The sequence below is a fragment of the Gossypium hirsutum genome, chromosome D03 (genome assembly GCF_007990345.1).
Source record: "Gossypium hirsutum isolate 1008001.06 chromosome D03, Gossypium_hirsutum_v2.1, whole genome shotgun sequence".
NCBI lineage: Eukaryota > Viridiplantae > Streptophyta > Magnoliopsida > Malvales > Malvaceae > Gossypium > Gossypium hirsutum.
In genome coordinates, this window is record NC_053439.1 from 17,222,889 (window position 1) to 17,235,728 (window position 12,840).

Here is a 12,840-nt window from a genome sequence, read left to right on the forward strand (position 1 = left end):
TGAACAAATAAATTTTAAGCATATAGAATAAAAAAAATTAAAAAAAAGATAATATTTATATTTATAAATACTTTAAGAAAGACAATGTTAAATATTATTCTCTTTCCCTTCCCTACCTTGTATTTTTCCTTTTGCCCTTCACCGAAATCACCCAAAACCTAAAAAAGTAAGAAAATGTGAAAAGCTTGGCATTCAATAATAAAAACATTTGATGTGTAATGAGATCCAGGTGGACAAATAATGTTCAACCACAGCTAAATGAATGCAATAAAAGGATGGGAGCTTAATTTAATCATTGCTACTGTTTAATGATCTTTTATACCATTTAACCAATAATAAATGAAAAACAATAAAACTAACTAAGTGGGGAAAGAAATGAGAAGCACTACTGGTTTGGGAAAGATCTAAAGGCAAAAAGAGTTGCTACAAATACATTAGCATCACTACCCTTCTTTTTTTTGCCGTCTCCTACTTACAGCTCTTCACTCTGCAACTGCAACACAAAGAGCTTTTTAACTACAAAAATGGTACTCAGTAGGTCAGATCGGACAAAAGATGAAAATATCACTCCCATTTTTCTACACTAAATGGATGACATGATGTTAGCTTTCACTGCTTCAAACTTCAGAACCTGACATGGACATGATAATTTTGTAGCCCAAAATAGACATGATGTCAGCTTGACTGTTCGAAACTTGTAGTAGTCGGCAGAAGGCTTGATTTCGGGGTAACATTCACAGGCTGCTTCATGGACTTGTGCCTGTCGTCACCTGGCTGCAAAGATGACTTCTCTGGACAGAAATGAGCAGCATCCAACTCCGTTTCAGGCTTCCTTTTTACCTTTTTCTTTGGAAGCGAGCTATCTGCCACTTTTATTTCCTCCATGGCATTGCTTGAAATGCCCTTTAATTTCTCCTGCTTTACCCTGTCCAAACTGGAACCATTTGTAGAGGGACCGGGAATTTGGACAGCAGCGGCTGTTGTGCTTGATGTTAATTTATTAGTTGAAGGTAAAACCTGACTAGCAGAATCAGTAGCCAACCTCTCTCGAGTATGCTGTGGCTGCGCACTCAATGCAGACTCCACTCGAACACTCTCCTCCAATCCCAGTGCCACTATTTTTTTCCCCTTGACTTTCTCTTGTTCCTTGATAGAAAGACAAAAATGAACACAATAAGCAAACAGCAACGGACAAATCATAGAAAATAAGCATCTTTGTCTACAGAGAAATGGCAAGTCCGTCATCTCATCTCATTACCAACAAGAAATAAATTTGGATACACTGTAAAGAATAGAGAACATGGGCCAGAAAAACACCCAGCATCCACCAAATACTGGTCTGAGACCCTAAAGATAACAAAAAGACAGGCTAGGTTGCCTAACATGTTTAGAAAATAAAGATTTTTGGTTTCCAAGCCCAAGGAAACTTCAAATACTGTGGATTAGATCCAGTCTGTATAAGCCATACGGATTAATTTGAAAACATAGACATGCCAATAAATAAAATAAATACACCTGACACAGGAACCAAAAATGGGAAAGCGATTTTACATACCTTACATCTATTGTACCTTGCTTTTCGTCTTTCCTTTTCCCTACAAATTGCACGTTTGATCTCATGGTTGTCCATCATACCATTTGGCCACAGCTGTGCAAGCTGCTCACAGATTAGTTCCAAATGTAAGATAACAATGTAACATAGAAAATAGCACCATGCTTAAGCATTAACAACAATGAATCAATAGTTTCATCACCAATGAATTAATACAGAAGGAATATGTCCAAGACAAAGAAAAAGAGATCTGTTAAAGGTAACGTCAGAAAATGAGCTCAAGAAGAAACATGAAAAGATGATTCAAATTATTTGAAAAGGAACAACAATGAAATGCAGGACAAACTCTATGGATTTTTGCTGAGAAACAAGAAGTGTTAAGGTTTTTTTCAGTCATAAAAAGAGGAGATGCACTTAAAGGGGAAGAGAATGCAAAGAGAGTACATAAAAGTGAGACACAACAATCTTATGCACGCTTCTCCTACAAAACCAAAAGGCGAGAGAGTGATACTATCAAAAGATATGTGAAAACAGTAACTGCAGAAACATATTTGTCACCCTCATAGATGCCTAATGCCAGCAATATAAAGAAATTCATTATGACTATGATAACTTCAGGAAAAAGGCGAGAGAGTGATACTATCAAAAGATACGTGAAAACAGGAACTGCAGAAACATATTTGTCACCCTCATAGATGCCTAATGCCAGCAATATAAAGAAATTCATTATGACTATGATAACTTCAGGAGTAGTGAGAGAAGCAATAAGTCAACCTCCACATAAAGCTTTCGAATTTGAGGACCTGCATCTTCATCCAATCCCTGCAATAAATAAACAATAAAACTTAAGATTCGTTAAGTAGAGAAATTTCCCAAAACCGAGCTGAAAATTTTCAAAGGTTAGGACATATGGTTACATCAACATAGAGGTCATAAAGGTCACAAATCTTGTTCTCCAATGTTGCATCCATGCCAAATTTCCTTCTATTAACTCTTTCTTCAGAACCAGTTTCTTGAAAATCATCAGAAGCTCCAGGTGGAGGCTCTAATATCTGAAAAACAGTTATGAACTTTTTTATCAAGAGCAGCAAAATTCTAACTTTAGTTGATAATACAAGGGTAACAATGAACAAGATCAAAGATCATTGATCTTATATAGCAGGATCAAAAAAAAAAAAAGGGCGAAAACAGTCATGGAATCTGCAATGACAGTATTTAAACTAAACAATCCACATGAAAATAAAAAGGGATACAAGATGAAGTACAATAGCATGGGACGAGAAGGTGAGAAAAGGCATAATGAAGGGAGAGGGATGGAAGAGTAAATAAACCTTTGTCTCAAAAGAAGGAATTCTTGTCTTTATCATCTCAATGACTTCCTTCTTTATCTGTTGAAATCTAGCATCTTTTTCTTGCTTTGCCGAGACACCCATACTAATCATGACTTTGAGGTTCCTCTGCACCCAAAATATTGTCTCAATATTCATAGATATGTAATCTACACAGATGATACAAATTGATACTCAGTATTGGAAAGGATCATTAAGAGCAAACAAGAAGGTTTAGTCTCTCATAAAAGCAAAAAATAGTAATGCACAAATTTTACATAGTTTTGTCATGCTCCATTAATTCTCTTGCCAGATCTGCAATTTAATAAGATGATAACTGATATAAAAGACAGGAGTTTCATCTAAAAGTCAAAAGACTTGGTCACATATTTGGCAGTCAACAAACAAACCTCAAGATCTGAAAAGCTTGATTGTATGATTCAAAACCTGATATATATGCACTAAATTACAGTAAAATGTGACCATAGTAGCAGTTACAACAGTTGCAAGTAATCAAACATAAGATGGAAACTTTCCTCATTGAAACAAAAGCTACATCACATGAACTACAAGCCAAAGGTCCATAAGTAGAAAAGGGAGAGTAGGCAGAAACTATTTTTAGGCTTCGGAGTTATTAGCATGTTGACACGCAATCATAACAAGATATTATTCCAAGCCCTTTTCAAGCTTTGATTTAGTAAGTGTAAAGAGTTGGTGGGTATCCTACTCATTGATAAAAAAAGAAAGATACCTTAAGTGTTCTTAGTTGCATTAAATGACCAAGGATGCTCATGAGGCGATTTAGTAACTCCTTAGAAACTTTCCCCTGGCTGGCCTGCTACAAATATCAAATAGAAATGAAAAACTTAATTTTTTTTCAACCGCAATCAATCTATTTGGAAAAGACAGTTGGAAAATGAGTTATTTTACAGGACATAAACTGCTCAAAAGAGTCCCATACCGCCGCTAATCTAGCAACTTTAGCAAGCTTGACCTTTATTTCTCTAGGCAATCTCCTCTTAATACCCTGAGATGAAGCATCAGCTTCTTGATTTTCAACAGCAGGTGGCCTTGCTGTAATATATGGACAGGAGGAATAAGAACGTTACTTTCAAAGAAATCATTTACAATTACAGAATTACATAATTACATTGCACAAGACACATATAAACTTACATTCTGCAACCAACTTCTCTAGCTCCCTAATGGCCTTTTCAAGAATGGAACTTTTGGGCCTAAGTGTAGAACCATCCTTTTTTGACATGTGAGAAGATTTCTGCAAGATATATTACACATAAAATCAAAACCAGTATGATAACATTAATATCTAATGCAAAAATAATTTCTCACGTCTCTCTGATGAGCAATAATTTGGAATATAGCAGAAACCTCTACTCTAATATCTTGGACTACATGCGGATGCACACGCACTGACAAAGAAAGGTCTATGAGATCCTTAAACTTCGCAGTGTGTTTTCCAGCAATCCGCATTCTGTTCAAATGAAATTTGAGGGACTATGATTTCCAAAAGAGAGAGTGAAAAAAAGAGAGACTATAAAGATTAAAGCAGATCCGTTTCAATTCTATCTTTAATACTTAGCACCCTCTTTCAGTTAATAAGATGTCATGTAAATGTATGTTCGAGCTTTTCTTATTGTATTAAACACACAAAGGTATTGAACTCCTACTGTTTCCAGATGTTGTAGGTTGTCATTAACAGAAGCCTGTGTTCGTGTCAAAACTCAAACTAGGTCATGTAGCTACTAACTATTACTAATAAGAACAAACCAGCCAAAGTAAAACTGAGAAAAGGAGCAACTTCTCAAAAAATAAGTTGAGACAAAATGGTAACATACTGCAGTCTGCATAGCATGTTTGCCATCAGAAATATTAGCGTCTGGCAGTTCACGGATGCCACTTTTCTCTCTTGGTCGAAATGATTGTTCAAGCTCATCAGCATTGCTAATTCGTTTTCCATGTTGGGATTTGGATTGTGCATAAGCATTCTTATCATGGTATTTCTGCTGCAAAACATCAGAGGAACCGGTTGCATCTTTCAATTTATTACTGACAACATTTTTTGACTGCACAAATCCCATCTTTGACTTTTCAGTATCCTTCACATCTGCCAAGGGTACAGAAGTATCCCCATTCGGAACTTTCAAAAATGCAGAAGAATCCAATGCTACTCTTGTCTCAGAAGATTTCTTCTTGGAAGGAACACCAGAAACTGATAATTGGTTCTGAGCTTTTACATCTCCATGTTGTTCACTTAATGTAGTCAAATTCTGAGCAGAATTAGAATTATTCTTCCCATGAGATGGTTCAACCCTCCCAGCAGTCACCTTTACTGTCTTTACATGTTTATTTGACACATGGCCATCATCACTCTCACTAGGAGGTTTTGAAGTATCTTTTCTTCGCCTTTTTTTTGGCTGCTGGTTAGGTATCGCAGGAGGTTCATTTCTTGAAAAAAGGAACAAAAAATAAAGAAGAAATTAGTTAAGCTTAAATGGATGAAATCAACTAATAGTACTGCAACATGAAAAAGAAATATAAAATTAATATGATAAATCAAGAATACTAGCTTCATCTGCATTGCAATGAGAAAAGAAGCAAAAAATTAAAATGATATAAGGTTATTTCTTACAAGACAAGCAAGGGGTCGTTGACACCCATTACAGTACAAAGAATAAGTGTAGCAATGTTCATAATATTATCAGGAGTCAAAGTTGCATTGCATACATAACTGTGGATCCCCTTTTGTTTTAGTCTTCAAGCTGAATTTGCCTCCATTTAAGAGAGAAAATAAATTCATTAATTAACCTAGCTTTAACTGATAAGAAATGTATGGTTGCTTCTGGTATGTTATAGGATACATATGAATAGCCATAAGAAAAGAATTATTACTAAAGTGTTCTCACCAACCAATGCAGAAGAAGAAGAAAGAATGGAACAGAAGTCCAAAGAAACTCACACTCTTTCCAACATTCCCCTATTAACAAAGAATCCATCATGTTTTATGGCTGAATTATCAACTTCAAAATACTCATCCTGCACAACAAGCAATGAAGCAACATAACAAAGCAGTAAAACTACAATGCACAGTCCTTGTAACAAGAAGAATAATCCTACTACTGCTGAGTAAAAACCAACATAGGCTAAAAATAGAAGTAATAGATTTTAGAACTAACCAGCTCTGCATCATCAATAAAAGAATCTTCTGTATCATACTGATCATCATCCGGAGTTTCATCCAATTCTTCCTCATCACTGCTATCTCTACCCTGATAAAGAATTCCACTTCTCATTCATAAATGATGCAAAGGGCATCTCTTAATGCTAGCAAACACAATAATAAAACGTAGAAATACCATGTAAAGACGTTCAATCTTCTCAATAACAGCACTGAAACGATTTGGACCTGGTGCTTCATCTTTGGCTTCTTTTTCAGCAGCTTGTCCCTAAATATTGTCAAGCATGATTATGGCGGAGAAGTAATTAAAAAAACACGATTAGCAGAATTTCTTTCACTTTCCCACATTTGCTTGGCAGCCAAAAAATAATAACACATTCAAATATACCAAAATATTCAAGCACGCTTTCTTAAATAAAACGCCACCAAAACAACTAAGTTAAACATCATATGCGCATGCATGTATAAGAAAATTAAAGTTACTAATGATTATTAAAAAAAAAAAAACAGAATGCAATAACAACTGAATAGGGATTGAAGAAGCGGGTCTTACTGGGGCGATGCGAGACTGGAGATTAGGGTGGGCATTAGGAGGCGGCTCAGGAGCTGGCGCAGTCAAGACAGATGCAGCGGCAGAAGACCCATTGGCCCGGTTGGCGTCTTTAACAAGCTTCCTCCACGAAACATACGTGGTCTCACCTGGCCGGAGTTCAACGGTGAAAACTTGACGGTCACCGGACTTCATGACCTTGGGCGCAACCAGTCTCGAGGACTCAGCAGTACCACCGGCAGCGCCACCAGTTTTATCGTCCATGAAGGAAGCAGGGTCGGGTCGGGTCAGCCGATTGGGATTGCTAGGGTTAATTAAAAGGAAAGAACATAGAATAATCAGTGAAAGAAGGGAGTAATTAGGGGAATTTGATTGGGAAAGAAGAGTGAAAAGAAGTTGCGCGGGATAAAAGCAAAAAAAGGGAAAAGGGTATTTTCTTTTCTTTTTAATTTTTATTTTATTTTTCTTGCGGTTTCTTTATCTTTTTGGAGGAGGAAAGGGAGATGGTTAAAAGGGTGGGTGGAGTCACATGCCATGAGATAAGATCATCCCAGTCCAGATCCGTTTAAGCCTTCGTGGTTTGCTTTTGTTTTGCGACCAGACTAGGGCTTTTAAGTCCATCCACCATCATTCTTAGGTCAGTTAAAAGTAGGTTGAATATTTACTTTTAGAATTTAATCTCTTGAATTTAGTTATTTTATTTTAAAAAAAAAATTAAAATTTAAGTTTTATTGTTAAATTTAAGTTCATTACAATACTAATTCTTTGTCACATGGCTACCTAACGAGTGTTTTATCATTTTAAAGTGTGACACCAACAAATTGAATAGTAAAGGTATTAATTGAGTTTGAATTTTAAAATCTAAAAAAATAGATGGATTAAATTTTTACAAATGAAAGTAAAGAGACTAAATTTCAAAAACACGAAGACTCCATAAACTTGGAGTATATTTTAATATTTTTAGGCACAAAAATAGTTTAATTTACAGTGCGTTTGGTTCGCTGTATTGGATTAGAGGTGTATTGGATTAGAGATGTATTGGATTAGAGGTGTATTGGATTAGAGGTGTAAGAGCAAATCAACTGTTTGGTTGAATGTAATGGAATAGAGGCGTAATAGTAATCTTGTGTTTGGTTGAATGGAATAGAGGTGTAATAGCATAATGGAAAAAACTAAAATGACTAGAATACCCTTAGCATAAATTTGTTTTGGTAAATGATTATTGTTATTGTTATTTAAATTATAATAAGATTATTATTATCAATAATAAACAATTTAATCATATTTAAACATAATTATTATTAAATATATTTTAATTAAAATATATAATTTAATAAAATTCTTAATAATTAATATTCTTATATTAATTTACTGAAATCATAATATATGATACTGTAAAATATAAATTAACATAATTATTATTAAATATATTTTAATTAAAATATATAATTTAATAAAATTCTTAATAATTAATATTCTTATATTAATTTACTCAAATCATAATATATGATACTGTAAAATATAAATTAACATAATTATTATTAAATATATTTTAATTAAACTATATAATTTAATAAAATTCTTAATAATTAATATTCTTATATTAATTTACTCAAATCATAATATATGATACTGTAAAATATAAATTAACATAATTATTATTAAATATATTTTAATTAAACTATATAATTTAATAAAATTCTTAATAATTAATATTCTTATATTAATTTACTCAAATCATAATATATGATACTGTAAAATATAAATTAACATAATTATTATTAAATATATTTTAATTAAACTATATAATTTAATAAAATTCTTAATAATTAATATTCTTATATTAATTTACTCAAATCATAATATATGATACTGTAAAATATAAATTAACATAATTATTATTAAATATATAACTTGAAAATTATATTCTGCATAAACATAATTAACTTATACTAAGAAAAAGTTAGATGAAAATGAAATTGTACATCATAATCAATATGTTCAAAAGTTTTACAACATCAAAAAGTTTGAACATTGATATTTAATGGTGAGAAAGAAATCTTCTGACCCATTCTAATCGGGCAACAGAAGGTAAACTGAAGAAAACGATCATTTGAGTTGGATGATCGGGAATTTTACTCAAAGCATCATACCGCTGATCGTCGGTTAAACCTTCAATTGACCATAAGGCTGAATATAAATTTGAAGCTTTCTCTTCCATCTTTTCTTCAGACTTCTGCTGAACTACCACCTCGGAGGCAATACTCATACTGATTCTATCGCCAACGGCCTGGATTTTTTCCCCCAACAAGGTGGCAGCCTCCTCAAATGAAGCATACACATTATCACGAGCATCATATTTCTTTTTTCTCTTGTTTGAAGATGAGGAACCCCCTTGATCTCTATCTCCTCGAGGATCCATACCGGAAACATCCATGTCGTCTAAAGAGACATCAGCTTCGCAGTCATAGAATGTGTTTCTCTCTTCATTCATATCTGCAGTACGATCATCCTCAGCATGTATTTCTTCAAGAACATCAGCAGCTATTTGAGCGTCTTTCCCAGTCGCCCGATCTCTTGCGTATATGACAGTAAGCTGGTTGTAGTAAGGGAAAGAACGATGTCTGAACTGAGAGGCTTCTTTGTGACTCTGAAAAAAACGAGGAAATCATATTAGTTATAAGTTTTGTAAAAAAGCAAATAAATACTTGAAATACATTTTACCTTAACATAGGATTCCCAAACTGCATCTTCAGCAACAACGAGCTGCCTATGCTCGTCCCAACCAAAACCGCTGTTGTTTTGACCATTAAGCATGTCGTAGACGACTGACCATTCCCTTTTTAAGCACCTAATCCGAGATTCAATATTTGGTCTCGCTTTCAACATTGCTCCTGGTAAAGCCTTTTCTAGCATTTTCTCTAGCTCGTTCAAATAACCGGCTTTGAATCCGGTATCAGCATTAAATGTTCCTACATTGTGCAAATCCATCATGCAAGAAACCAAGGCTGCATCCTCTTCTGGAACCCATTTTCTCTTGCTTCCTCGAGAAGCTTGAGAAGAAGCACCCGTTGGTGGAACACCTGACATATTGTTCTTAAGAAAAAAAAACAAATTAACATTATTTACTATTTTGAATATCATGAATCAAAAGGTGAACAATTTATAATATTATATCGGTAGTTCAATACTAAATTTAAATTTATAACACATGCTGAATGAAAAGATAATTAAATTATAATTCAACAAAGTTTAGTACAATACAGAATTTTAATCAAAGACCACCAAAGTTTCATAAACTAGATACATAAAATAACATCAACAAATCAATTCAAACTCAATTTGTCCCTAAACCTAACTAATTTCTAGATGTTTGCCATTCATCGAACATTTGGTTGGCTAGTTCCATCCTCCAAGTTGCCCAAGCATCCGATGGATGAATATTTGTGATATTCGGTTCATCGTCATCCACCACATTAGTAGGTAATCCTTCTCCCACCTCCGCTTCAATGGGATCAATACTCATATGGGTTCGAATAAAATTATGGAGCAAACAACATGCAATAATAATTCTATTGTGCACCCTTACAGGATAAAACGATGGACTCCTAAGTATTCCCCATCTAAGTTTTAATAAGCCAAAGCATCTTTCAATGACATTACGTGCTGAGGCATGTTTCATATTAAAAAAACTCTTGCGGAGAACTTGGCTGATAACCCTGACGCCACTCGTTCAAATGATATCGCTGTCCTCTAAATGGTGCAAGAAATCCCTCACAATTTGTGTATCCAGCATCAACTAGATAATAACAACCTATAAAATAATTTTTTTTAAAAATGATTAATTCAGCAAACAAATTTTGATCTCAATGAATAATTCAAATTCCTCTAACTATACACTGTACCACGAGGAACTTTTAGTCCATATCTTCTACTAATGGCATCTCGAAGCACCCGTCCATCGGCAACTGAACCTTCCCAACCAGGAAGAACATAAACAAATTGCATCTCAGGTGTACAAACACCTAGCATATTTGTTGCTATGTCACCTTTTCGGGTTCGATATCTAGGTTTATCAACTGTTGGCACCCTAATCTTGATGTGGGTTCCATCAAGAGCACCTAAGCAATTCTATATCACATGATATAAAACCTTGAGTTAGAATACTAATTTAATTCTAAGTCAACTAAATGTCGTACAAGCTATATATAAAACTCAGTCTAATACCTTAAACCATTTCCACCTTGTGTCAGAAGAATCGGCTGTAATTGGCTCCGGCTTTTTAAATAAGATATCTTGTAAGCGTATGACAGCATTTAAAACACTATGAAAAGCTCTGCTTACAGTTTCCCCGGACCTTCTAAAGTGATGCTTGATAACTCGATTTTTCAGGTGATGGGAGATGATATGTAAAAACATTGCTACTTGCTCATCAACAAGCATGAACCTTGACGACTTCAATCCCCTATCGATTCTAACATCTCACATAGTTTAAAAAGGCAGTTCTATTCATCCTAACTTGTTCAATACAAGTCTCGTCACTAGCATATACAAGCCTCTTCACATAATCCCGTTTTGCATAAAAATCTAAGGTATAGGACCTAATCCTTGGTCTATAAGTCTGTAGGCTAAGGCTGGCACCCATTCTAAACAAGAACCAAATCGCAATTCTACAGATTTCCAACCATATTGTCAATACAAGACCAATTCTTTTACGCCTCACACTTTGTGCAATTAAAGGCAGACGAGCCATTACTGCAACATATTAAAATTAGAACACACTATCAATGAATTGAAGTTGCAATTACACATTATCAAATAAAATAAACAATACAAATTTAGAACACACGAAGCAAAATAGTATCTACTAAATGATATCGTTTCAACTTTAATTTCATTTCTTTATCAATCACCCAAACAATAAAGAAATTATAAAGCATGTATAATTGACCTAAAATTAATTGTTGGTGTATGTATAATTGACCTAAAATTAATTCTTGGTTTATTTTTATTTACCCTAAAATTAATTGTTGGTGTATGTATAATTGTTGGTGTATGTATAATTGACCTAAAATTAATTGTTGGTATATGTGTACTTCAAGCTTTAAAACTATGCTTAAACACATTAATTTATAGGTAATAATATTAAATACAATAATAATAGAGGATCGAATCTTAATTTAATTGATATCATTACCGTTATAGACAAATTTGAGAGTTATAAAAAATTTTATTTACTCTTGAAGGTCCGGGATATGCGAGGTCGGGCTTTTTAGTATATTACACATCAAGATACAGGTAGTGTATATTTAGATGAACTAATTTATTATAATTATAATTGGGATTAGATTATGATAATCATAAATTAGTACTACAAATCTAAGGTTATATATTGAAAGGATATAACACAGGGAGGTAATAATAAAATATTATAGCTGCGTGCTTCCTTATTTTATTTATTTATTTACAATTATTTGGATTTACATATTACAAATCATCATGTGATTTTGCAGTGAGATTTTTTAGGAGATATATAAATACCATTATATTATTTGATAATTCGACATTAGGGAAATATTTTAACTGCACAACTCTTTTAATTTTGTTAGTGCGACATTCATGTGTTTTAAAAATTTATAAAAATTATTAAAATGATATAAAACCTTATTTTTTAAGAAAATATAGAAATATTTTTTTAATTTTAAAAAAATTAAGTAATTATTAACATAGCGTGCATACAGACATGGATGATAGGTTAATAAAGTTAACCAAATAATGCAGTCAACAAAGACAAGAACAATCTACATTTGTATGAATTGCCATGTTTAAATCATTCATTCCTTTTATTTCTCAATATGCGGATACTCTGATGAGTAATCCATATCAAAAGGCCCCCTGTTCTATATTATGAAGTGGATGATGCCCTCATGTTTTCTGAGACTTAAAAAAAAGTTTTGCACAAATATTTTAGTAACTTTACATGATATCATAGGTTTCTACATGTGTCTGTGGCTGGTTAAACTATTTGTTTCAAAGAAAAGGCAATACTCATATTGCTTAGAGTTGAAATGCAAAAAAGGGCAACTAATAAATGTATGTCCTAATTTCATCGGAGGAAATTTTGACAATGTTTCAGGACAGACATGCCTATGAAAAACAAACATAGCCAAAAAATACAGCTGAATAAATGCAAATTATCAATTCTTTGTCTCAA

The 12,840-nt window shown here is 33.4% G+C and overlaps 1 protein-coding gene across 2 annotated transcripts; it reads right to left on the minus strand.

The window, feature by feature from the left end:
- Positions 1 to 263: 263 nt before the first annotated feature.
- LOC107903983 (ubinuclein-1) lies at positions 264 to 7,203 on the minus strand. 2 transcript variants are annotated; one of them, XM_041089839.1, is made up of 13 exons: positions 6,630 to 7,203; positions 6,255 to 6,344; positions 6,075 to 6,167; positions 5,858 to 5,934; positions 4,737 to 5,346; positions 4,057 to 4,156; positions 3,842 to 3,954; positions 3,632 to 3,715; positions 2,884 to 3,009; positions 2,470 to 2,604; positions 2,327 to 2,374; positions 1,556 to 1,657; positions 264 to 1,146 (listed from the first exon to the last, which is right to left on the minus strand). In XM_041089839.1, the coding sequence occupies exons 1-13, from the start codon at positions 6,888 to 6,890 to the stop codon at positions 676 to 678; spliced, it is 2,310 nt and encodes a 769-aa protein (XP_040945773.1). In that variant the 5' UTR covers positions 6,891 to 7,203; the 3' UTR covers positions 264 to 675. The 2 variants fall into 2 exon arrangements, with proteins under 2 accessions (XP_040945773.1, XP_040945772.1); XM_041089838.1 differs by having other exon boundaries at positions 3,632 to 3,718.
- Positions 7,204 to 12,840: the final 5,637 nt, after the last annotated feature.